At 36.5% G+C, this 27,060-nt stretch overlaps 2 protein-coding genes across 3 annotated transcripts; both read left to right on the top strand.

The window, feature by feature from the left end:
- Window positions 1-2,614: 2,614 nt before the first annotated feature.
- LOC137407379 (uncharacterized) lies at window positions 2,615-6,525 on the top strand. Of its 2 annotated transcripts, XM_068094018.1 has the most exons (5): window positions 2,615-2,813; window positions 3,270-3,424; window positions 3,604-3,736; window positions 4,508-5,530; window positions 6,414-6,525. In XM_068094018.1, the coding sequence occupies exons 1-4, from the start codon at window positions 2,709-2,711 to the stop codon at window positions 5,522-5,524; spliced, it is 1,410 nt and encodes a 469-aa protein (XP_067950119.1). In that variant the 5' UTR covers window positions 2,615-2,708; the 3' UTR covers window positions 5,525-5,530; window positions 6,414-6,525. The 2 variants fall into 2 exon arrangements, with proteins under 2 accessions (XP_067950119.1, XP_067950118.1); XM_068094017.1 differs by lacking the exon at window positions 6,414-6,525 and having other exon boundaries at window positions 4,508-5,753.
- Window positions 6,294-26,855, top strand: LOC137407381 (protein phosphatase 1L-like). Its single transcript, XM_068094019.1, has 4 exons — window positions 6,294-6,791; window positions 6,934-7,120; window positions 16,924-17,054; window positions 25,156-26,855. The coding sequence occupies exons 1-4, from the start codon at window positions 6,315-6,317 to the stop codon at window positions 25,537-25,539; spliced, it is 1,179 nt and encodes a 392-aa protein (XP_067950120.1). The 5' UTR covers window positions 6,294-6,314; the 3' UTR covers window positions 25,540-26,855.
- The last annotated feature ends 205 nt before the right edge of the window (window positions 26,856-27,060 follow it).

The raw sequence follows: 27,060 nt of genomic DNA, 5'->3' as shown, positions 1-27,060 counted from the left end.
TAGAGAGCTGGCATCTAAGATTCTAAGTCAGTCAGTGTAAGCAAACACGTATCCAAGGAGGGCCACCCAAAAAGAAGAGCAGAGGCGCAGAACGCCGAAACCAGGGCTGGCTGCTTAGCCGATCCCAGGACTGAAGTTATAGCCGGGCGCATCTTAGCACAGCAGGAGACTCGACCATAGGTGAATGAACTAGGTCTACAGAGTTGAGCAGACAAAAGACCAAGATGAGCAACAAAGTAACCAAGTAACAAAGTAACCAAAAGTAACCTTTTGCATGTTGTGCTGATGTACGTGTACACACTGACGAAATGTATTTAAATGTATATTAATGAAATATATATTTGTCTTATTACTTGCACTTGGTGTATTTAATCTTGTGGAGCAATAAAGGGAATTGGCAGTTTTCTTTACACTAGGTTCAATAAGTGCGCGCCTACGGTGGTGTAGTGATAGCTCTTCTTATTAGCAAGGGCTGATTAAACTCTGTTTTTTTTTTCAGGGCTTTATGGCTTCCTGGTTTGCCATCTCTTTTGGTGAATTGTGTTGGCTGTGTATTTTCTTCTAGATAAGTTGATCTTTTGCAAACTGTTTGCTACAGGCTCCTTGACTATCTCGTGCTTCTGTTATTCTCCCCTTGCCTTGGCTTCTCTTTTTCTCTCTCTCTCTCTCTCTCTCTCTCTCTCCTCTCTCTCTCTCTCTCTCTCTCTCTCTCTCTTTCTCTCTCTCTCTCTCCTCTGCTTTGCTGCACTTCTCTGCACCTCCCTTGTTTGCTTTGTTGTTGATTTTGCCCCTCTTTTATACTTATCCTTGTGTTATTGCCGAATATCATTGATTGGCTGTGTTTTATTCGCAGCTCTTGCATCATTCATTGTGTAATATCTATTTCAGGATTGTTGCAGTGAGCTAATATTTCTCCCTAATGCTGGAATCCCAAGACGCCAGGCAAAATTTATTCTAAGCTCAGGAACAAGTTGTGCAAAACTGGCCATAACTCAAAAATTATTAGTAGTAATATTGTCAAATTCATTTTCTAATAATCCTCGTCCTAATCAGCTAGTAGCTAATTTACATGAAGCAAAAAACTTATATTTTATGCCATTCTTTTTATAGCTGTTTCATCAACTTTTTCTCGTAAAATACAACATCTCAATTAATTTACAATTGTCATATTTTCTGCTGCTACACAACCCAACATTGTCTATAATGAAATTAATTTTTAGTTATATCTACATGTATAATCTACTAAATAAAGTGCTGTAAGTAATTGTCTCGCTAATGTACTGGTTGCTGATTCAGTGTATGCTAACTGCTATAATGTTTCAACAAGTTGTAAATCTAACTGGTTCCTGTAGGTGATATTCAACGTATATGCATCTGCTTACGCCTGTCATTTTGTACGGTTGTTTGCTTTGCTGAATATCCATTGGTAATGACTGTAGTACATTATTCTCTTTTATATGAAGTGATGGTGATCACTAATAATCCTGATTCAGGTGGAATTTCATGTAGCTTTTCTTATATAAGTTCTTCATTATAATAGTCAGACAACTCCCAATCTTGTGTTGTGCAATAATATTAACATCTTCTCAGCTGCAATGGTTGGACGACTCCCATGCTTGATATTTCCCCAGGGTTGATACTCCTCCTCAAAAGACCCATTAGGCGTTTCTGACCACGTGGCCCTGTCAGTGAATTTGCTACTTCGGGGGGGGGGGGGGGGAGGTTTTACAGCCATGCCAGTGAAACGGTCCATGTTTCTCATAGCTTTCTTCACACTGTTCAATGGTGATTTCGAGGTCAAAAACAAGCTAAATTCACTAGCAGAAAATTATTTGTATAGCTTCTGAATCATATTAGATGTTTAGCGGGGCGTGGAACCTGGGCAGCCCCTAGGGAACTCCTAGTGTTTAGGGGTGTGTTTCAAATTGACCAACCAGGTAATTGGGGGTACAATATCCAAGTCTGAGCCTAGCCAGGTAGGTGTTTCTTTCAGAGTATCAACCCTGGGGATATTTCCAACAGCATAGCGATTACCCTAGGTTTTCACGTCTGCTTAGGCCTATTGATGTATTGGAGTGTTTGCTGCACTATTTTGTAGCAGTAGTGGTATTTTATGATTCCACCATTTGCAGTTTTTCTCAACTTGTCCACTTGTTTATCATGAATCTTTCAAATCCTGACAATACCTTAATCCTTAAAACCTTGAGAGGGTGGGCTATGGCCTATAGTTGACTTTGAGCGAGTGGTCTAATTTAGGGCGACTTGAATAGGCCGAGTTATCTTTGAGGCGACTGGTAACGGATTCCTACCCTCAGTTTTATTGCTATCTCTTAAATAAAAGAGTGCATTTTAGGTTTCGATGATTCGTTATTTCATACGATTTTGCCCTGAGAGGAATTTAGTTGATTGACTGAAAATTTCCGATGGTTTCGCAAAGAGACTCTGCGGTTTGGACTTGAGACAAGTCGGTAGGAAAACCGATACTACGGGCGGCATAATTCATGCGATAGCGGGCTTTTGTACAATGAGCTCTTAGCCATAAATTTTAACCTTGAATTGATTAACGACGAGAGAGGACTTTTAGCTATGCGTGTTGGAGTTTGGTTTCCGTCATCTTTCTTGTGACGGATTGTATGAGCACAAGCTACCAGAATTTACTTTCATTTCAATAAAGTGATACTACTAAGTTCATTGCTACATATATTGATATGGAAGGGGAGGTGGTATGGTCTGTTAAAGAAAATGCCAGTCTTTACGAAGCGTTGCATTTGGACGACAAGTCTAATCCTCAACAATGGGATACAAATGCCGAGGTAATTTTGCTACCCATCTCCCGTTGATTAGTAATTTTGCATTCTTTTGAGTCATACTAAACTTCTCCGATTAGTTGTTAATGTAAAACAAGCATAGATTTGTGGCAAAATTGCTAAGATATTCCGCTTGTGTCACTAGCTCTGAGACCTTTTTGTAATTTATAGTATTTCTGCGTGAGCTACGCTAGACATTTTACGATGTAACGTGAAACCGAGGTTTTTTGCAACTCTGACTAAAGCAATTTGTTGTTCTATAACAAGTAATCTAATAGATGCAAAGAGCCAAATATTTCAAAATTTATAAATAATTCGATAAGATTGACAGCAGTTAGATATAAATCGTCATGTTTTACTAATTACGTTGTATTTGACATGTCAGTTTCTAAGTGGTTTGAGCAGAACCTGGCTTGAGTTGAAACAAATAATTGAGAATCATGACTTTTGTTAAAATTTTAGACATTCCTTGGTATTCATTACGAGCTACAGACAGACTCATTTACCCTCGTAGAAGATGTCATGAAAAAACTCAAGGTTACAGACAATGATATTCCAAGAATAATGTTGCTCAAACGTGTTCAAGCTGCGATCGGGCAGCAAGTGGAATTGTTTGGGTATGTAATATCTTGATTTAGAAGTTCAGTTATTAGATCATGGTAAATGTGCAATAGAGCGTGTGTTTTTATAGAGGTTATAACAATTCCTGATTGCTAGAAGATATAACGTCATATTTCTGTACCATTTCATGTACTACTGAGATCTGTTCAGTACATTTATATTGCCGACATTGCAGCCAGGACTACTTTGTGCACATGAAATCCAAACACTACCCCGAGGCACCGAGTAACGAGCCCACTCAAAAAATTTCTCTCGCTGAGCTTGATGCTAAGAAAACGCTTGCTACTTCACAGACTCTTGTTGCTATGGCAAGTATGAAGGCGCTCACTTTTGCCTGACTGTTTTGAGAAGGTGCAAATGTTAGAGATGTTTTTGAAGTGGCAATACATTTTTATTATTGTTTTGACCAAAGCTCACAATCCAATAGCAGTCCTTTGTTCAGAGCTATCATTTCTGGTTAATTCTTTGATCTTTCAAGGAGAACAGCGTCATTTGCAGTATGAGTACATTCGTTTATTTCTATGCGAGCAAAATAGTATTGGACAATATTAAACAGTTAGGGAAATTTTCTTGAAAGTACATGTATGGTTTTCTTGATACAATTCGTTTTCTTAGCCCTTGCATAGATAATCATGTATTATCTAGTTAATTGTTCTTATGTATTATAAATTGGTTTAAATTATTCAAGGACAATGATCTAAGTGGGGAGAAGTCTTTATAAACAACAGTTCACATTCTCCAAACCGAACACTTGGAGTTTTTTAAATTTAAAAAAAAGATTTTTAAAAACACTTAGGTTATTTTATAGCTGTGAATAATTTACTAATGTTGTAAATAGTTTGCCATGTTCATTTACGAGGTGTAGCAACCAGAAATTTATGTGAAAAGTCAAAGGGGGTCTGTCTTCTGATTATATATAATCCGCTATATCACTACACTTTTCTGCGGCTAAGGTTTTGTAACAGCGAAATTGCATGCCATCAAATAAATTGCAAATTGTTGGTGTACTCATACTTGATAGAATGGAAACTGATGTTTTAGATGATTTGAGATGTAATAGTGGTTGTCCATGCTTGTAGAATGTGACATATGAGGAAGCTTGTGCTCTCTCTTACTTCCGTGAAGGAGAGATAATGAAAGGTTTGCGAGAGGTTGCGACTGTAGAGGATTATCGGCCAGTTCTTGTGAACGAGGTCAAGGCTATAATAGCCAGTGAGGCTCTCATGTATTCGACAGACCAGACAGCGATGCTTCGAAAGCAGCCCAATGAACCAATAACTTTTGTCGACCTTAATGCTCTCTATAATGAAATGGCACAAAAGATGCCTTCCTATGTAAAAATAATGGACTTTATAAAACAAGCTGTGCCCACAGGCAAACGCCAGAGGGACACTTATAGCTACGAACGTCGTGAGGCTATTGTTGCCTCTATTATGGCTAAATCTCTGTGTACATTTAATTCCAAATTGGATGCATATAAGGTGCAGTTGTCTTCTCTCCTTTTAAACAACGGCACCTCAGGTGAGTTTGAACTTGATCTTCTCTCGGAGACGAATGATACCTACCCACATTCGCAGAAGAGACGGTTCATGCCGAGAAGTCGAGGTTCAAAAAATGATGTCGCCATTTACAAGGACAAAAAGAGTGGTAGATGTAAAATGATCAATTTGTATGACTTGGTCAAGTATGACCCAGCAGACGGTGGTTCCGAAGAAGGTGAGGGGGAGGAGGGCGAGTCTGCTGACTGTTCAATAGATATCTCAGACAATCAAAAGCCTTTTCTTCTGTTGTCCAAATCGGGTAGGACTGGCTCGAGAAAGCGTAAAGGCATTCCTATGAAAAAATATCATGGTCCGGTCACAAAAATGTCATTTGTAACTGAAAATGCGACCGAGTCTACAAGTGGGCTCTCACATGTTGAAGAACTCTCTATTGTGGAAAGAGAGGATGAAAGAGAGGAAGAGAGGGAGGTGAATAATGAAAATGAGCATGTTGATGGAGAAATAACTGCACCAGTTGAGGGAGTAGTTGAAATAGTCACTGAACCAAATGCCATGGAGTTAGCTCTATCAGTTATATCAGATGAAATTAACTAACAAAAGGTTGATCTACTAAAAAACCTTCTGATCTATTCCTGGTCGTGTACAAATGTTTGCTGTTTATGGTCTTTATTATAATATTAACCGATTTATAGTTGCCTCAGCTTTTACTGTATCTCATAAATTATATAGGCGGTTTAAAGTATTTGTTCCATGTAAATATAGAATTGTTACTTTCTCTAGCTGTTCGTCATAACATTTGGCTGCGAATAGCAAGCAATATAATTATTTCTGATGGAGCAGTCAATTTACTACGAGCATTGTTTGTGAGAACACTAGCGTAACAAAATTTAACATTGACAACAAGAGCTTAATAAGCAAGAGTAGTTCCATAAATACTAATTTTTCGTTTATTGTTTTCTCTGAAGAAGTGATGATCAACTACATGGAATTTGCTAAGATCTGCACAGTTGTAGGAGGAAAATGTTTTGTTTATTAAGTATATAAAATGTCAGTAACAGAAGTAATAGAATACTCAGTTTTGAGGGTACGAAAGTTCTTTTAAGTATACTTATTTTGCCACACTTGGTAAGTTTTTAGTTAGAAAAACAAAATAAGTAATGTTAACATTTCATTTTGAGTAGAAAAAATTTTTGCATTATTAAGAGTTGTCCTCTCTCAATTAAATTTACTCGCAAAATGAAACTGCTTTCTACTGTAGGCCGAAATGCCCGTCTCACAAAATATCGTTATAGCTCTAGGTTGAGACTTTCAAGATTCAAGCGCCCAATTAGATTATACTTGAAGTGACCCCCAGACTGTAACTGGTAACGAATATAAGTACGTAATGGCATTTGTAGGCCATCCATCAGTTTTCCTAGCTTATTTAAAAGCTGTTGGAAACATAGTTTTGAAAGAACTTGATGAAATTTACGACGATTTTCAGGATATGCATTTATATACTACATTCATACGGTGGAGTCGTCTCAACAAAGGAACGTGCCAACTTTTTATAATGGTTATAGCTTTATTGACAGTCCTCACGTGGTGCTTTATCAAAGGACATTTTGTTCACACTGCTAGAAGGTTTCGACAGAGTTGGGAAGTGACTATAGCTACCAAAGTGGAGAAAATAGCATCCCAGTTTGACGACGCATTGTCTGTTAGTTTTCGTAAAGCGACATGGGAACTGGTTAAAGAAAATGTTGGCGTATATGCTTTACAAGGAAGAAGAGGTGCCATGGAAGATAGATTCACATTTGTCAACAAACTGGAACGTTCCTCTACATCAGTTTATGGTGTATTTGATGGTCATGGTGGAGAGGTGAGCTTTGTCTTTGCAACATGCAATTATTATGACAGTATTATTGTAAATTACAACGAAAACGTTATCATCTTGATTTCCATTCTACGACAAAGCACACGAGTTTGGCATTTGGGTTTTCCCAGTTGTATATTTATTTTAGTTTGCTGCTGAGTACACAGAAAAAGCACTTTTTAAAAAGGTTATGACAAAACTGTTGGATGGTTCAGCAGAAAACCAAAGCGATAAAAAAACTCGCAAGGAGAGCATCATCGAAATTTTGCGATCCTCTCATTTGGAAGTAGATACATCATTACTAAAGCTTCTGAGAGCAGCATATGATGGCTCAGGTTAGTAGTTGTCGAAAAATCTAAGATTATTTTTGGTAGATCCTAGAACCAATAAGGATTATTATATATATATTAGACTGTCTACATCTATATAACAATGTAGGCCTATATATACATGTATATATATTTCAATATAGCCTATATATTTATGTCCAAATCTATCTATATTTATGTATATATATTTCTCAAAGTTGGTCTGTGTTTGTCCAGTTATAGCCATAAAAATCTTATAATTTAAAATTCCACAGTATAATGGGTTTGAACTCACAGAGATCGCAACTGCCAGTTTTAAATCCACGCGCTCTACTACTGAGCTATACAAGGCGTATTAATCAAAGGCAATATCATATACCAGGGGTCGGCAACCTGCGGCTCCGGAGCCGCATGCGGCTTTTTCATCCCCTCGCTGCGGCTCCCTCTGTCTTTGGATTTTTTTCCTTTTCTACCATATGCCAAGTAATTCATAAAACTTTAGGTATTTTATCACTAGATTTTGTAATATAAATTTAAAAAAAATGTAATTTTAGTAATAAATCAAACATTGTCGCTTGTTATGCATCATTATTTACGTTCTATTACTGTATTATTAGTACCTTGTCACATGATTGTCATGTGGCTTTAACGTAAAAGTGTAGAAAAGCGTACTACCGGTTCGGATTCGCGCAGAGGGCCAGATCGCTACGAGATGCATAGAAATATTATGTCAACCAACGGGGTAAAACAATTAGTAATCTAGTAAGGCTGGCCAGCCACTTAGGACCGTAATATCGCCAACAACACTTCTGACAGACAGCAACGCTAATACAGGTAGTACACTTTATAAAAATTTATGCGCCAATAAAACGGCCAAAACTATTTTTTGTTCTTTGCAAAAGTGTAATTTTGTTCTCTCAGCAGTTAAATCATTATACATGCCACACCATTTCGTTTTATGGTATAAACATAGTATAAAAGCATTGAAAGCTAAACAAAAAAGTTACATGTAGTAAATTTATTTATTTTTTAATTAAAAATATCAAAGGGTGTTTGTGGCTCCCATTGCGTTCTTTCTTGTGGCAAACGGGTCTAAATAGCTCTTTTACTGGTAAAGGTTGCCGACCCCTGTCATATACTATATAGCGTATGCACACGCTAAATAACGTATTATTTGAAACTATGAGTTTTATCAACTCTATGAAACACAATGCTTTCTCGTGTTTTCTTGAACTTTTATTTTTGGTTTTTCGTAAGGTTCAAGTGCTGTATCCGCGGTCAAGGTCAATTCTTTTCTTGCGGGCAATTGTATTATCTTCGTAGGAAGAACCTCAACATTCTCTTTCCGTTCGGTCAGACAAAGACTGTTAATTATATCTCATTTTTACATTTGTACCAGTATCGGGAGGTACCAGTAGGCCTAGGCCTATCGTCGTATTCAATGTTTTGAAGGGTAGCTTCTGGTGGAGCAGTAACTTTTTTATGCACACACACTTCTATGCAAGAATTGTTTTTAATAATTCAACATATTCAAGATTTTTATTTTGTTTTCTCAGTTCGTATTAATTGTATCACTACAGAATCATCTTTTATTGTAATCATATCAAAACCGACTTACCTTAGCTATACTTACCTTAGCTGTACTTACCTTAGCTATACTTACCTTAGCTGTACTTACCTTAGCTATACTTACCTTAGCTGTACTTACCTTAGCTATACTTACCTTAGCTATACTTACCTTAGCTGTACTTACCTTAGCTATACTTACCTTAGCTATACTTACCTTAGCTATACTTACCTTAGCTGTACTTACTTTAGCTATACTTACCTTAGCTGTACTTACCTTAGCTATACTTACCTTAGCTATACTTACCTTAGCTATACTTACCTTAGCTATACTTACCTTAGCTGTACTTACCTTAGCTGTACTTACCTTAGTTATACTTACCTTAGCTGTACTTACCTTAGCTATACTTACCTTAGCTGTACTTACCTTAGCTGTACTTACCTTAGCTGTTCTTTGCTAATTATTTCACATTTAAATGCTTTTATAGTTGTTTAAATTTATTTGACACAAAACATTTTCCTCATGATATGAAGTTTGAAAGTTACAATTGTTTGACAAAGTTTGAAAACCTTTACAGTTATTTTTATTTTCTCTTAATTTATTTCAACTACACAAAACACTTTTCTCATGATATATAGTTAGAAAGGAAAATGTTGTTATATTGTTAAATACAAATCAATTTTCTGTCCAGATACTTTTTATTACTCGGGCAATGCCGGGTAGTACAGCTAGTATATAAGCTATGTCAAAGTGTGTGTATGTCCAGCCATAGCTATTAAAACTTAGAATGAAGAATCTGTAGCGCAGATTTGATCTCAAACTCTTTTGTTCACTACTCCAATTAAGCCATACAAGCTTGATGAATGTATTAGGCGATATATGTTTCTATGTGTGTGAAAATACACTACCGCTCTCCGTTTTGGCACACCTCATTCTATTTATTAGGAAGAGCCGTAACTAGCTTTGTTAAATTAGCCATTGATGATGTGCCAAGTTAATGGCACATTAGCGCATTCGCCTCGATCTCGAACCTAAGTTTGTTTTCTCTATCAAACCGGAGCATGCGCATTAGAATTAAACATTCGTTAATAAAGGGAGAAGCAGGTTACGTTTCATAAATTCTTTACAAAAAGGAAATAACCATCAAGGACAACGTCAATCTACCGAAGAGATTTGCTAGGGAGACAACTCCTCCAGTCGGGTTTCCCTAAATTGGTTTGGAGGAAGATTCTCCTTCAAATATATGAAGTAAAGGTTCCATTGCTGTTTATATTTTCTTTTTCCTACGATTTTTTATGTAACTGATCAGTTGCATTCTTTGCCGTTTCATTATTAAATTCTGCAATTTTTAGTATTGTATCTTAACCTAGAATGTTTTTGATGTTTTAAAAGCAAAGCATGCGAAATGTTTACTTTTTGTTTTCATAAATGGAAAATATTTTAGTAACGCTTTCACTGCCGTGTGCACATTTATGCGAAATCTATGGGCGACTGCCATATGCGCATTTATGCAAATTTCTCAGCAATTGCGTAGTATCTTAATTTTATTATTCGTTGAGAACATAACCAACGATCTTTAGGATTTTTATGGTATTGACAGTGTTGTCCGAAGATTTCTCAATAAAATTAGCCTAAAATAACGAAGCAGTTTTAAATTTTTGTTTGGGAATTTCCAATTTGAAAACGAACATTTTTGTGTAAGTTTTGTTAAGTACCGCTCCAGTCAGAAAACAGAAGGCTATGTCATCAACTTATAGCCAATTTAAATTCAGATTTTCGTGATTACACCGATAGTTTAAGTAGCAGCATTGACTCTGATGATGGTGAAAGTAATAGTTGATGGCGATGGTAGCTTCGCATAGCTTTAGCAATGCACAAAGTGTAGATACAGTGAATTTTTTGCATAGCACTATTTGTTAACATGTTAGCAAAATAAAATATATATAAAACTAGAAATTCCCGTCATACAGCCCACGACCAAAGTGATATTGGGAAAAAAGAAAGGGTACTGATGGTTGAGAAATGCAATATTAGCAGTAAAATGGCACTGCAGTGCAATAGGATAACTGCAATGGTAGCCGTAATGTACTGGGTGTGGGTGTTATTATATACAACAATAAGCAATAATGAAAGGGAAGGATTATATGTTTATATCTCTCCCTCTGCAATGGGAGAAATGCAATTTTAGAAGTAAAATGCACTGATATTATTAGAATAACCAATATTATTACGACGATTATTAAACGATTACTTTTCAGTACTTGTACGTTAATTACAGAAACCTTCGGCAATTGGACAATGCTATAGACTGGTGAAATGTGCACGTTTTTTTCGTGAAATGCGCACGACTTACTAGTTCTATTTTCTGTCGCTCGGCGTTTCGTTGGCTGGTCTTAATTTTGATAAAAATAAGGCTTGTCAAGTTTTAATACTGATTTCAGGCTGAATTAATCTGTCTATTAATGTATAATCCAATCACATGGGTAAGGTTTAGGAAATTTTCTACAAATAATAAAGACTTGGTAGCATATTTAAATAGGTTTATATGTGTTTTGTATCGTTATTATACCCAAACGACATCATTGAAAAATGGTTAAATTTGTTGATGAGATTTCGGTACAAGGGTTTGCGACGGCCGTTGATGAATAATTTTCGTGAATTGTGTGCACATATGCATTTATCATAAATCTCCCAAACAATCGCTTCGCTCGTGTTTGGTCATGGGAAAAGTGTTCTAAATAAAATTTGAAGTTGAAAAAAATTGTATACATATCATGAAGCAAAATCGACAATTTTCTGTAAAACGGCTGGCAGTAGGCCGATAGCTAAATTTGTACATGGGTGACAGTGAAAGGGTTAAAATAGACGTGATCTATATCTACCCGTTTTTATATATAGTATGTAGTATATCGTACAGTTTATGGTGTAAAATGTTTAAAAAATACTATACCAAAGTTGTTTTATCGGCTTGGAACGGATTAAAGTTTACATACATGTACATTAATTCTATTGGGAATAATTGTTTCAGATCTCGAACAACTCGGTTTTCGAACAACCTTCTGGATTGGATTATGTTCGAGAACCGAAGTTCCACTGTATACATGTATATGTAACAAGATATATATGTATAACATTATGTTGTTATATATAATTTGTTATATATATAAATATATTGTTATATATAACAAGATATATATATGTAACAATATATATTTATATATTATATCTATATATGAGCTGTGCTACCCGACGTTGCCCGGGTAATAGAAAAGCCTTTTTGGACAGAAAATTGATTTCTAGTTAATATATAACAACATTTGCCATTCTAACTTTCAAACTACATGTACATGTATATATTAGCCTGGCACATTGCCAATGGAAAATTTGAGTACGTTTAATAATGTGAGCCAACAGCTTCTCCTGACGTTATGCTATGACCCTGTGTCGTGCGTGCGCAAAGCCGGTGGGTGTTTGCATTCAAATAATGACTTATATCAGCACGCTAGCGGCTCAATCTCGCTGGCCTAATGGGTACGGCGTTGAACTGGTGAATGGTAGGTCCGAGATAAGCCTGCCTTGAAAAACTGTTGTTTTTGCGGAGTTGTTCCCCCGTCGAGCAGGCGAGCAACACAACAGCTTGTCACAAGATGTACTGCACCTGATGCATCAGCTGCACAGAAAGGGAGTTGTTCTCTTCCGTCTATGCAGCTTGGCTGCAATGTTATGGCCGTCGCTCCATTGGTAATCATAACGGATTTTGCACAAAAATTTATGTAAAAACAAAAAGACTACAACGTTTAACCCTTTAGCAACCGCGGGCTTACGGCTGGAAATTCCCCAGCGCACCACTGCATTTACTATGGCGATTTGAACCTTCGACACCATTGCATAAAAACTGCATCAACTTTCTTCAAAATTGAGGTAGTTACATATATTAACATGCATAGGAATCCTGAGAAATTTCTCTACAAGCTGATACTTTTTTAATGTAGTTAGCTTGCATTTGCTTACCTGCGAGAGTCGCAATTCGTTGAAGCTATGAGTTTTTTATGTTTTTACGTCATTTTCAATTGTATTTTATATTTACTAAAAGCAATTGGCAATGTTGTATAAATAATTCTTGCATGGATTCATATGTTCACAACAATTTGCAAAAAAATTGAGTCGTCCAAGAGCACTGAAAGCGGAGTTATGAGCTCCGATGTATAGCGGGAGCGCCACTGGAAATGCTTGAGACGCCATGTCCATAAGCAGCGCAAGACAGTCATCCGACAAGGTTGCTCCAACTTTCGTGCAAATTGGCACAAAACTGCAAATGAATATGCATCTGGAAGCTGAGACATTTTCCTGCAGAATGAGATCTTTTCCTCCACACAGCTTGCAAAAACTTTGCAGCTAGACATCTATATATACGCAGTTACAATTTTTTGCTCTGAATTTTTATGCATTTCTTGAGACTAGAATTATGTAAAAAATTTGCTTATAAAGTCGTTGCACAGATTCATGTGTGCTGCAGCAAAGATTAACTGGTTGTGTGCAAAAAGAATTAAGTCGTGAGCCTATATTCACACATTTGGTGAAGCAGCAAAAGACAGGAAGCAACATTTATTATGAGCAAAAACAGCAAATCATGGACTGCTAGATTGCAGAACAATATGACAACTGAACTATTTGATTAGACTGCTGCTCTGAAGATGGCAGTGTGCAACAAATACAGCACACCAATGCACAACTAATACAATAGATTAGCAAATGTATGTACAAAAGCTAGCAATACAAAGCAGTGAAGCATTTGCAGAAACTAAATAAAATACCATTTGTAAATAAATTTAGTTAGCATGGTAAGGATCAAAACATGACTCGCACAAAGATATTCCACAAGTGACTCCGCTGCCAGTGCATTCAGCTTGCTCATCGACGATGTATACAGACAACTGGTGCACATAGACAGAGACAGCAATGGAAAGCAAATAACATAATTCCAAATTTAAATCTTTTAGATGGAATATGCTGTCTGAAGTTGAGCCAGCCTTTCCATGCCAACAAGCTTTCATCTACAAATATAAATTTATCAGATAGAAAAACAGGATAGAACCAGTCGCATGTCATGGCAAAAACATTTTTTAATTTGAACAATTTATTTCTAGCAGGGTCTTCAAAATTGTCAATAAAGTGTAAACTTGCTTCTAATTTTCTTTCAATTTTCAAACTGATTAAAAATCAGCGTAGATAATAAAGGAATGTGGACCAGTAAGGCAACAGAGTAGGCTTTTTGAGAATACCTATATGCAAAACTAAACAAGCAACTCGCCAAGTATTTATTATCAACAGGCTCCGAAGCATCGCAATGTTTTTGAAGGCCATATTTATTCGTTTCGTTAAATATAACATTTATCATGACCGATGTTTAAAAAGCTTTGAATTATAAAAACACTTACCTGTTTAAGAATTCAAACTTATACTCCTGCCAGGCTGTCAGCAAAATGTAATTCTTTTGGTTTTAAATCAGCTCCTCTTTGATATCCGTCAGTATTTGCCGTTTCAACGCCGGCCGTTTCAGTCTCACTTTGGCAATCCAATTCATTCTGTTGATTTTCTTTTTTACTTTCATCGTGTTCCTCACATTTTTCTGGTCTAAAATCCTCTTCTTCACTTTCACACCAGTCGGTATCTTCCTGTAAACGAATCTTTTTAGCAGCGCTTCAAATATTGCGTCCGTTCATGATGATCAGCTTTCCATAAAGAACGTTCAACTTCTAACAACGTGTTCTTTTTGCACATGCGTAGAAGGGACTAATTATAGCACCAAAATAATAGTATGATATTTTTTAAAACTCCTCAAATTATTAATTAAAAGTTTTAGTGCCGTTTTTAAAATAAATAAATGTATTTAAAAAATACCTGTCGAAGACTCAGATCTGACGGGCAATTACGGGTTTGGTGCGTTGAGACTGCGCTCTCAGCCCGTCAGATTACGGGAACGGTGTGGAAAAGGTTAACCAAAGACCAGTCTCTGTTGTAAACTTTAGTAGAACTTAAGAATAAAATTAATTAAAAATAAAATCCGTAAGAACAAATAAAACTGACTGATACAAAAAGAGAAATAAAACTGACCGAGCGCACAAATAACGACATGTTTAGTCGCTGTTGTTGCCTAAGTTCTCAAGTTCTACTAAAGTTTACTGCAGGGACTGGTCGCTGGTTAAACGTTGTAATCTTTTTTTTTTACATATGTCTTTGCGCGAAATTTGTTATGATTACCAATGGAGCGACCGACATAACATCGCAACCAAGCCGCATAGACGAAGGAGAACAACTCCCTACAAGTGCAGCTGATGCATCAGGTGCAGTACGTCTTGTGACAAGCTGTTGTGTTGCTCGATGGGGAGACAACTCCGCAAAAATATCAGTTTGTCAAGACAGGCTAGTCCGAGATCAAATCATTTTCGGTACGATGCATTATTCCAAGATTTTAATAGCTATAGCTGGAATGACACACAGAGATATCTATACACATACTTTGAGATATACATGTATATAGATGAATCTGAAAGTTTGTCGTCTGTCCAGCTATAGCGATTGGTATCTAGCGATGACAATTCCGCATCGCAAAGAACCTAACCAATTAAGCTACGCGAGATGAATGGATTCATCGGGTGACATGCATCATCATCAGGGTTGAGATGTGCATAGCATGCTGTGTTACATCACTAAAGCTTGCTCTCACGGCTTTTGTTAGTAAGCTTAGCAAGACTAATACTTGCTCACTCAAATTAGCCATTGGCAATGTGTCAGGCTAATGATGAGTGGTAGACAACTACGTTACCTGCCACTATTTATAAGCTATTCTTGATACCCTTGCAACGTCGGGAATCCGGCTAGTATAACAATATACAGTCAAACATGGATAACTCGGCCACGGATATTTCGAACACATTGTTAACTCGAACGGATTCTTTGGTCCGTTCATGCGCAATGATAAATTGCTTGAGATAACTCGAACTCAACATCATTAACTCGAACGGTTTTTTTGCCGAAGGAACAAACTTTGGTTGATATTTATGTAAATTCCTTCGGATTAAAACAAACTTTGGTTTGTTTCAATCCGAAGGAATTTACATTAGTCGCGTAGCTACGACTACTCTGCCTTCCTAGCGAGTAAAGCGCTCCTTATATGTATATTGTGTACATAAATTTCCCCCATACCGTATAATGGAACCGATTAGGAAATCGTATAAAACCTGATTAATGGGATTGCTAACACGTCGGCTAAGTTACGACCAACCTAAAAATGTAACAAAGTATTAGCGATAAAAATTTAATAAAGATTGACACAACATGCAAAATACATATTGTAAAAGTGATTATATGTGGATATATAAGGATAAAACACCTTTTTACAGACTACACTCAATAGGTTTTTTAAATAAAACAACTGATCAGATGTAAAGCATGCGATTTTGGATTGGTCGTAAATGTTTACACGTGTGAAGTTTTAAAAATTATCCGAAAATTTAGATATTTTTCTATCAGCTGAGATTTGTTTGTAGTTTCAGGTGATGTGACTGCCAGGATGTTTTAAGATTAAAATTGGCAAAATTGATCTCTGTTTAAACGCTCAGAAGAAAAAAGATGGGTCTTATTCTCTGAGTGTTTTAACGGCGATCAAGCTTTGCCAATTTTAATCTGAAAACCTCATGGCATTACATCACCTAAAACAACAAACAAATCTAAAGTGACAGAAAAATATCTATACTTCCTGATAAATAATTTTGAAACTTTACATGAGAGGCTTTATAACTTGCAACAAGCAATCTATGATTTTGCTTTATACATAGTTTGTATATGTACATGTATCTTCTGTTTAATTACATTCACTTGTGACAGTGCTCTGATAACTTGAACGCTCTGATAACTCGAACACTTTCGCTCGGTCCCGTGAAGTTCGAGTTATCCATGTTTGACTGTATATAACAACTGATAAATAGCAGTATAAGTTATTGTGTTTGTTCCAATAAAGGTTTTCAAAATTTAAATATTTTTTCTCACTGAAATCATTAGAACATCAGATACAAAATGAGAAGTATTGCTTACAATCAGGCCTTTGTCGTGAGATGTAGGCCGTTTAAATGCTCACATTTGTAGTCTGTGCTTGTTTGTAAATTCTTCTTCGACAAACTGAATGTTCTGATGAAAGAAAATGCCACAGTGTACATTAATCGATGTTGATCGTACATCTTACATTCTCATTGTGTCACTTTAGGGACAACATCTGTAGTTGCTGTGCTGGATAACAACATACTCTATGTGGCCAATGTTGGTGATTCACGAGCTGTCATGTGTGATCAGCACCTGACTGCGATTCCCCTCAGCTATGATCATAAACCTGACCAGGTATGATCGTCTTATTATGCACTAGTGATGGCTATATATGTACTATTGATGACTACCTATGTACTAGTGATGACTATATATGTACTAGTGATGACTATATATGTACTAGTGATGACTATATATGTACTAGTGCTGACTATATTTGTACTAGTGATGACTATATATGTACTAGTGATGACTATATATGTACTAGTGATGACTATATATGTACTAGTGATGGCTATATATGTACTAGCGATGACTATATATGTACTAGTGATGACTATATATGTACTAGTGATGACTATATACGTACTAGTGATGACTATATATGTACTAGTGATGACTGTATATGTACTAATGTTGACTATAATGGTACCAGTTGCGACTGTGTTAGAAATTATAGAAATTATATGCACTGTGTGTCATTGGTATAAGGAAAGTTACGAACTTCAAATTATTAATAAAATTGTAATTCCATTTACTTCGAAGATTTTGCATTGAATACTTAGCAGCTATTGCCAGAAAAGAGTTCTGAAAGAGTTAATATCGGTTGCAAGTCATGCGTATAAGCTGAAGATTGTTAGGTAGAGATCAATATTCGCTTAAGGAATAACGCTATTGTGAGAGAGTGTGATCGATAGGTCATTGCTTTTTGTAAGCTAGTTGTTAATCGGTCATATTATATTTTACTAGTTGGATGCCCAGCAATGCACGGGTAATAAAAATCTTTTTGTACAGAAAATTTACTTTTAATCAACATACTCAACATCAACATTTGCCATTATAACTTTTAAATGAAGGTGTTATTTCTGTTGACTGTGTTTATTTCTGTGTAATTCACACCATAGTGGCTGCACTGCCTATTACAGATCTATTATACTGATTATTATAGTCTTGTTGGCTATATGAGTTTAGGCAGTAATAGGCAGTTTAGGTATAATTTGTTATGAGTTTATCTTCACTTATGGGCATGCATCTTTCTTCTGGTATGACTTTACGCATAGCGCTAGCTGCAGTGTTTATGGTGAAGCGATGAAAAATTGGCATGTATTCGAGGTATGTGCCAAATATATTCAATGATGTTGCGAGTTGGACAGTGTAGTGTATTGGATAAATATATGTTCGCAGAACGGAAGGTTGTGAGTTCAAATCCAGTTTGTAGTTGAAATCTTATTCTTAAAACTTTATCGCTATAGCTGGACAGATGGAAGTACAGACGGACAAACATTGAGATTTATATATATATATAGAATAGTATACATTACCCTAATTGATTTGCTATTGTACTTTATATTGCACAGCGTTCACAGCTTTTGGCATTTTGACGCTTTTTCAAGCTCACTAGCTTCCTATGACTTTGTTCCTTTCAAATACTTACCAGGGTTATCGGTGCCAAATTTATTTGTAAAATATTAGTTTATTGAAGAATTAATGATGGTAGTCAAGCAACCTCTTCGGCCGTGACAAACGCGACTGTAGAACTAGCCATGCACACCACCAAGTTGCTAATAGAACATGTTTGTAAAACTTACTACAATCCAGATGATAATCTATAGAATCCTTTTTGTAGTAGTTGCAACTGGCTTAGAGGAGGTTTGGCTTAGACAAAATTTTTAAATGAGGTGAAAATGGGTGTGAGATGAAGAAGATCGGTATAGTTTCAAGTTATTTCCATGGGGAATAATTTTCTATCATTAACCCTTTGGCAGAGGAAACGACCAAAATTTCGTTTACCGGTTGTGTGGAGAAACGACATTTATGTCTATTTCGATAGACGTTTATAAAGCTGTCGCTTAGTAACATTAAACAAAGGATATGAACACTAGTAAGTTTTAAATATCATCAACAAGATATCGGTCGATGATTTACAATATGAAACGATTATTTGAGAGGCGTTGCTTTGTGCTAAAAGCTAAACAAATCGCGCCTCCTTGGAAAAGAATTAAAGTTGGAAAAACCAGTCAACATCGGCTCGACTTTAAAAACAGTAAAATAAAAGATTATTTGATCCTGCGATCGTTAGTGATTTTTTGTCTGATCAGAATAAAAATAATTCAAATGATAGAAGTGATGTAAACTTTTTGGACTTTTAATATACTTGGAATATACAGAGAAAACGATCGTTATGGTGGCTCGCACAGCTACGTTATAGCGTTTGACTCTACCGACAAAAAATGCTTCCAAGCATTTCATACAGGGACAATTGCACATGGTTGTATTTTTTTAGTAGTAGATATGTGTATGAATGTTTATGTACAAAAATTTTTGTTCATAAAAATAAATTTAAGATTTGAGCTATGCATGTTCATAAAATATCGATTTTATTGTATTTTCGAAAATAAGTTACATGAGTTTCGGTTGTTTTTGGGGGCTTATACCTGGCCAAAGGGTTAAGCGTATTTGCATGTGTGGCAACAAAGGTCAAGGGCAATGTAAAACCTCAGCATGCCAAGTTATTTCACAGTTTTTTCGGTTACAACTATTATGAATAATATCCAAACTATCAAATAACTTGTTTAAGCACTTTTACGTTATTTGACACCACAAACTTTGTAGCGAGAGAGCTGGTAATGTATAAATTACACTGAATATTTCATAAATATATGTACAGGTATTAATACGATAGCGTGGGTGTTCGTATGCTCTGCGGCACGCTCTAAAGCCATGATTATAGTATGAGATGAAATACTCAAACACACAACATTCACTTTGGTTGACCTACGCTATACAACCAGCACCATTAGAATGTCCTGTGCTTGATGGGAACAACTGAGCGCGTGTTTAGCCTCTATGCTTTTTCGGTAGACCTGACAATCACCTATGACACACTAGATAGACTGACAGGGTACTAGCATGTGTGTTAATTGGCTGTATGTCACACTCTTCAGTAATTAAATATGAGTAAATTACATCTCAATATTGATTAATATTTGTGTTTTATAGCGCTTTTTTTACGTGTCAGGAAATTATGGTATCTCACCAAGGTCAATAACCAGTGGTAGAGTTCAGATTTGTTCTCAATGATTTTACCCACTGCTAGATAGAAGGAACTACTTTTACTAGATATAATGCATGAAAAGAAGTTTTGTAAATGGTGTTCCGTGTAGTTATTTTTCATAATTTAAATTAAATATTCCAAATTAAACCTTATCACTCTCAATTTAAACATGTATAGGTGAGGGACAAGGTAGTTTGTATTGAAAATATTATGTCATGTAATTTACAAGTGTAAGAAATGTGAGGGAAAGTAATAATGGTGAAAAAGTAAACGATGAATCGAAGTATTTTAGTATAAAGTTATTAAATACACCATAGGTGCTGTCAGACCCAGTCTTACAATTGAAGTAAATTTGTTGACCCGTTGCTCGCGGTGAAGTAGACATGGCAGAAAATTAAAAATGGGACAAAAGTCAGAACGGTTTCCTCTCAGCTTTGTTAATGATCAACGTAAGACAAATTTGAGTTGTTGATTGGCTGTTTTGAAGAGTGGTAACTAAACAAATATTTAACCAGAAAATTTTTATGGGTCCTGCTAGTGTTCCGTTATCAGAGCAACCTAGACTAGGAAATGTATTGCCACATCGGTTCGTTCATTCATTAGCCTTGTTTCCTATGATCTTTCTGTAAAAATGTACAGAACTAGCTTTCTTTGATTGCGATATATAATAGACACTCAGATAACGTAAACTTCATTTAATGTAAATTCAACGTAGTATAAACAGTTTATGTAAAGTTCTTGCTTCTTATTACGGAAGAAATTCCATATAAGCGTCACTTCGGTGCAAGTTCTCAATTTGGATTTGAATAACCAGAGTCCCATAGTTAGCCTTTAAAATATCCGTTTTTCTGTTGCCAAACTTGGGTGAGAAAACGACATACAGTCATACAGTCATACCTCGACGTATGAGCTTAATGCATTCTGGGATTGAGTTCATATGTCAATTAACTTGTGTCTCAAGGCACTATTTCCTTCATAACAAAATTAAATACAAATTAATCCACTACCATACTAGACAACAAAAAAATAAAACAGGCTATTATGATGCAAAAATGTATTTTTAATTGTTGTAATTCAGTGCCTACGCTAACAAAGCAGCTTTGAAGCAAAAATGGACGAATAGATAAACTCAACATTTTGGGCAAACATTTTCTTACGATGGTAAATATATTTTTTTGTTTTGCTTTATTTTAAACAACTATATTTTTTCTATACAGCATAGACCTTGCTGTCTAGATAAAATGTGAAAAAAAATTGGTTTAAATTGACACTGAAGGTGTGCGCTCCTCTTAACTTGACGTGAAATTACTGTAATCATTAACCTTAAACCAAGTGTAAGTGATAGAAAAGAAACGTCTTTGCAAACCAATAATACTACTTGCTGTACAGTCATTAAATTAAAAAGTTATGTTTGGTTTTTCTCGTTTGAAGAGCCAAAGGAGTGGGTTTTGGACAATCCTGGAACGGATTAGGCATTTTATATGTAGTTTACGGTTCGTATACCGTAAACTACATATACCATAAACGTTCTCAGAAATGATCATTTACGTTGTAGGATCATCTACTGTAAATGGCTTCACTCCTTGTGCCATTGCAAAGCATTCTTTGTATGTTCAAAGTGTCACAGGTTGGAGCAAATATTCATGTAAAAGTGCGTCGAACTTCATTTAATTATTCCCAACACTCAAAATCTTAACGATGACTCCTATAGGTAATTATAGATGGTATTAAATACACCATAGGTGCTGTCAAATCCAGTCTTACAATTGAAGTAAATTCGTTGACCCATTGCTCGCCGTATGGCATGTATGGCATTACCATCGAGTAGGTGCGTGTGCTTTCCAAGTGCTGAACGCTCGTCTTATTTGGAAGCTTGTGGACGTTCCAGGCTTAGCTTGATTATGCCATTAGCTATTCAATGTAGAAGTACTTTATACTTGGAAATCAGTGGCTGTTCTAGTCTATATTGCAATTCTTTCGTTTCGTGAGGAACCTAATATTGTAAAGAAATTTTTTGCAATGGTAATAAAATGTGTCAGAATTTATAAACATTTGTAGGTAAACTGAAATTGCATACAATGAAATTGAAAATACAAATGCATACCTGGCACAAAAAGAGGGAAAATCTGATTGCATTTCGTGCACATTTGAAACTGAAATGCTAGATGCTGCCGCAAGGGTGATGAATACCGCTATACGAGATTTGAAATTTTCTGTCAGCGGATATTATTCAAGCAGTGACTCCCCATGACAGTTGCTCGCGTACCTTTTTTAAGGCTATTAGAACATTCAGGAATAAATTAATAGTTTTTTATTTCTTCTGTAAATTACACAGTACTTGGATAGCCTCATAGATATTTTTTGCGATTATTTTTGGGTGCACTTAAAAACTCCGAAAGCACCCCGTGTGTAAAAAATGAAATGTATATCACTGACTTATATGTATGAAATCAAATTAATAAATTTGTAAATATTGAAAAGGTTTTTATTGTCATTCTGTCCTAATGTTGAAGAAGGTTGAAACGGAGATAAAGCCTTAAAGGTTGACTTGCAACAAAATTCACATTACAGTTATTTGGTATCAAAAGATTCACTATGTTTTACTCTGCTGTGTTGTAGGTGCAAAATATGTGGAAATTTGATTACAAGCTCTTAAAAGCTCAAAAACGAACAGTTAATCGCAGCCATCGCGAGACCGCCGTAGATTAGAATCTCTTTCCAAAACGGTTCAAATTGGACGTATTTGTTACAAGATGGCTTCTGTTTACACTTTCACGCAACCTCATTCGTCGAAATATTTTCACAAATACACTTTGCACATTCAATAAAACCATGTCTATTGTTCTTGCGTGTCTATTTTATCATCATTGTAATGCTGACATTTTGAGCTCTGATATCTCAAAACCGACTGTAAAAATTCATCTAATTTTTAACCTTGGCTCGAAGGAGTGCGCATCATCCTCTGATAAACATGGCAAGCCTATTTGTCACCTGTGATGGTCAAAAAATATCGCAGAAATTGTTCGCGGCTGTTTGACAGGAAGTATGGGTCACATGATGAGATTACGACTAGATTATTAGACCAAACCGAAACAAAACTGTAACGTAGCGAGCATCTATATTTGGAAAGGGCTCTTTGGTAAAACCCGAAGTGTTTGTCATAAACTAGTGCTACGAGAAGTTTTATATTGAGCCTTTTATTGGCCTTTCAATTCACTTGAGAACATCGCGTAACAAAACAATAACCAAATGTAATGACCACGTCACAGAAATGAACCGATTTCAATCTAAGGCATTTTCGTGATGCCTGCGATTAACTGTTTGTTTTTGAGTTTTTAAGAGCTTGTAATCACATTTCCACATATTTTGCAACTACAACATAGCAGAGTAAGACATGTGAATCTTTTGATACCAAATAACTGTAATGTGCATTTTGTTGCAAGTCAATCTTTAAAGGTTGCCTTGCAACAAAATTCACATTACAGTTATTTGATATGAAAAGATTCACCATGTTTTACTCTGTTGTGTTGTAGGTGCAAAATATGTGAAAGGTGATTACAAGCTCTTAAAAGCTCAAAAACGAACAGAAAATCGCAGCCACACGAGACCCGCCGTAGTTTGGATTCTCTTCCCAAAACGGCTCAAATGTCACGCAGTTGTGAGAGATGGTTTCTGTTTACACTTTCATGCAATCTTATTCGTCGAAATATTTTCACAAATGTACTCACAGTAATACTGGTTTTATTTCACAATAAAACCATGTCTATTGTTCTTACGCGTCTGTTTTATCGTCATCGTAATGCTGTCACTTTTAGCCATGATATCCTATAACTTACCATAAAAATTCGTTTAATTTTTTAGCCTTATCTTGAAGGAGTACATATAATTGTCTGATAATCATGACGAGCCTTTTGATCACTTGTGATAATCGAAAAGTGCTGCAGAAATTATTTGCGAAGTATTGGGTCACATGATCAGATGACGACTTGCCGATTAGACCAAACTGAAATAAAACTGTAAAGTAGCGAGCATCTATATTTGATACGGGGTCTTCGGTAAAACCCGATGTGTTTGTCATAAACTAGTGCTACGATAAGTTCTATATTGAGCTTTTTATTGGCCTTTCAATTCACTTGAGAACATCACGTGACAAGACAATAGCCAAATTTCATGACTACGTCATCAAAATAAAGAGATTCGTTTTTGAGCTTTTAAGAGCTTGTAATCACCTTTCCACATATTTGGCACCTACAACACAACAGAGTAAGACATGGTGAATCTTATGATACCAAATAACTGTAATGTGAATTTTATTGCAAGTCAACCTTTAAGGATGGTGTGTACGGAGAGATCCTGATAGAAATTTTTAACTAGTCTAACTTAAAGCTACATAAAATTTATACTAATCTAGCACACATTTATATTTTGTTGTTTAAAACCTTTTGGTTTAAAACCTCTCCACATTCTGTTGCATTGGACGTATGAAACAGCTCATCTGCGGGCAAGTTGGTTTGTAAATGATTGTAGTATTGCTTGTCTGAGGGCAAGTTGTTTAGTGAGCGATTGTTGTATTGCTTGTCTGAGGGCAAGTTGTTTAGTGAGCGATTGCGGTATTGTTTGTCTGAGGGCAAGTTGTTTAGTGAGCGATTGTGGTATTGCTTGTCTGGGGGCAAGTTGTTTAGTGAGTGATTGCGGTATTGCTTGTGTGATGGCAAGTTGTTTAGTGAATGATTCTGGCACTGGTAGGGTGAGGGCTAGTTGTTTAGTAAATGATGATGATGCTGCAGCTTGTAGGTAGGCCATCGATTAACTAAAAGGTTGTCTCTTTGATGGTCTGCAATCTGTAAATTTGTCTTTGTAAATTATCTATTTTACCTCTCATATTGCATTGGGAGTTGTACATTGCTCATGGTAAAGACCACAATCATAAGCATGATGTACGTTTCTATTTACCATGAATCGGACTATCATCCTCTTGTGTTCCTTTAAATAATATTTATATATTTTATTGTATATGCTCTGTGTTCTTAGAGAAGTCCGCTTTCACTTAAAGTTTGACATCAACTAGTTAATTCTTTGAGTTCTTGTAAAGCTAACAGGCAGTGAATATTTGGTTTGCAGCCTGATGAAAGAGCTCGAATAGAGAAAGCCGGTGGGTTCGTTACATATTTTGGAGTTTGGAGAGTAAATGGTATACTAGCGACCTCGAGAGCTCTCGGCGACTTCTCACTCAAGCACAATCATGTTGTTAGTCCTGAACCAGATATTCTCACATTTGAGATGGCCGAACACAAGCCCCTGTTTATGATCTTGGCCACTGATGGATTATGGGATGTGTTCTCGAATGCTGATGCCGTACGGTTTGTTCATAACCATCTCAATGAGAATGACTACGGTGCGAAGAGCTTGGCTAATGAAGCCTTTGCAAGAGGCTCTTTGGATAATATCAGCGTCATAATTGTGAATTTCACAGCAGCGGCTATGAATGACTATAGTGACAATTAAAATGAGCGCTACAAATCACCTTTGTCTATGGAGTTGCCCTCTCTTGTCTTAGTACATTATTTTAGGGTTCTCCCCACTACTTGTTGTCAATGTAGTCCTCTTGTTGTGAGTCATCCACTCCATAGATTTCCGTATTTGTTCATTTCTATTTCTGTTGTTCAGTGATGAGCTATTCAGATTCTGAGTCTGTTCTCTAGGATTTTGGCTGTAAGTTGGCAGCAGTATGCACATGGCTGCAGTACACACATTAGCTGTGTGCGCATGGCAGATGTGTACACATAGTAGTATTGTACACATGGCACCGTTGTACATATGGCTGCGGTGTACACATGGCTGCGGTCTATACATGGCAGCAGTGTATACATGGCAGCGGTGTACACATGGCAGCGGGTGTACACATGGTAGCGGTGTACACATGGCAGCGGTGTACATATGGTAGCGGTGTACACATGGCTGCGGTGTACACATGGCAACGGTGTATACATGGCAGCGATGTACACATTGCAGCGGTGTACACATGGCAGCGGTGTACACATGGCAGCGGTGTACACATGGCAGCGGTGTACACATGGCAGCGGTGTACACATGGCAACGGTGTACACATGGCAACGGTGTATACATGGCAGCGATGTACACATTGCAGCGGTGTACACATGGCAGCGGTGTACATATGGTAGCGGTGTACACATGGCAGCGGTGTACACAAGGCAGCGGTGTACACATGGCTGCTCACTGACGCTGTCAATCTCAATCATGATTCTGCATTAATCGATTAATCTCAGGTAGTGACCATCGATGGCTAACGGGTTGTTGTCTGTATTTTGTAGCCTTAGCTACACACAATCACGATAATTCGTCAAGGTTTACTTTTTGCAATGCCATATGTTCTCCCCGCCCTTATTCATGCATACTCATAGTTAGTTTCAGTTTTATGCACTGATACGAAGAATAACGTCTATGCATATCTCTTTAGCTTTATCCCATTCCACGTATCCATTCAGCTCGCCTTGTTGTGCACTCCTCTTTACCCTATTGCTAAGACTCTGTCTAGCTTGTCAACAGAGTTTCTTTGTACTCCCGGTCATATCAGAACAAGTGCAGTTACTTGCGCTCTCTTCTTTTTCTTATACCAGTTAAGAATTATTTTATGGAGTTTGTTATTTTTATAGCGAGTTTAGAAACTTCAATGCAGACTTTACTTGTATGCTCAAATGCGTCCAACTGTCATTTTTCCTCGCGAGATTTTGGCTTACTCCACTCTTACCTACACTTTTTATATACCGTGTATTTATTTCTAATAAATATTATGCAATAATCTACTGTTATTTTGTGCAATGGTCTTTTCTAGAACATTTGTTTTACTCTCAGATTTACTCCCAGTCTTAGTTATGGAAGGGCGATGGCAGGACATAATGACGATGGCAAACTTTTGTTCTGTTGAGACACTCGTAGCAGCTTGTTTAGCGAGTTGTATAAAGGAGAATAAGCCACATGTTTATCAATATTAACCCTGACAAAAAT

The sequence above is a fragment of the Watersipora subatra genome, chromosome 10 (genome assembly GCF_963576615.1).
Source record: "Watersipora subatra chromosome 10, tzWatSuba1.1, whole genome shotgun sequence".
NCBI lineage: Eukaryota > Metazoa > Bryozoa > Gymnolaemata > Cheilostomatida > Watersiporidae > Watersipora > Watersipora subatra.
Note: the sequence above shows the minus strand (reverse complement) of the source record. Positions and strands in the feature narration are given on the sequence as shown.

Bases quoted from the DNA above. Each gene is read 5' to 3' on its own strand.
- LOC137407379 (XM_068094018.1), top strand. From the start codon at position 2,709: ATGGAAGGGGAGGTGGTATGGTCTGTTAAAGAAAATGCCAGTCTTTAC. The intron at 3,425-3,603 runs GTATGTAATATC...CCGACATTGCAG, and splicing joins CAGCAAGTGGAATTGTTTGG to CCAGGACTACTTTGTGCACA. The intron at 3,737-4,507 runs GCAAGTATGAAG...CCATGCTTGTAG, and splicing joins CACAGACTCTTGTTGCTATG to AATGTGACATATGAGGAAGC.
- LOC137407381 (XM_068094019.1), top strand. From the start codon at position 6,315: ATGGCATTTGTAGGCCATCCATCAGTTTTCCTAGCTTATTTAAAAGCT. The intron at 6,792-6,933 runs GTGAGCTTTGTC...TATTTATTTTAG, and splicing joins TTGATGGTCATGGTGGAGAG to TTTGCTGCTGAGTACACAGA. The intron at 7,121-16,923 runs GTTAGTAGTTGT...GTGTCACTTTAG, and splicing joins AGCAGCATATGATGGCTCAG to GGACAACATCTGTAGTTGCT.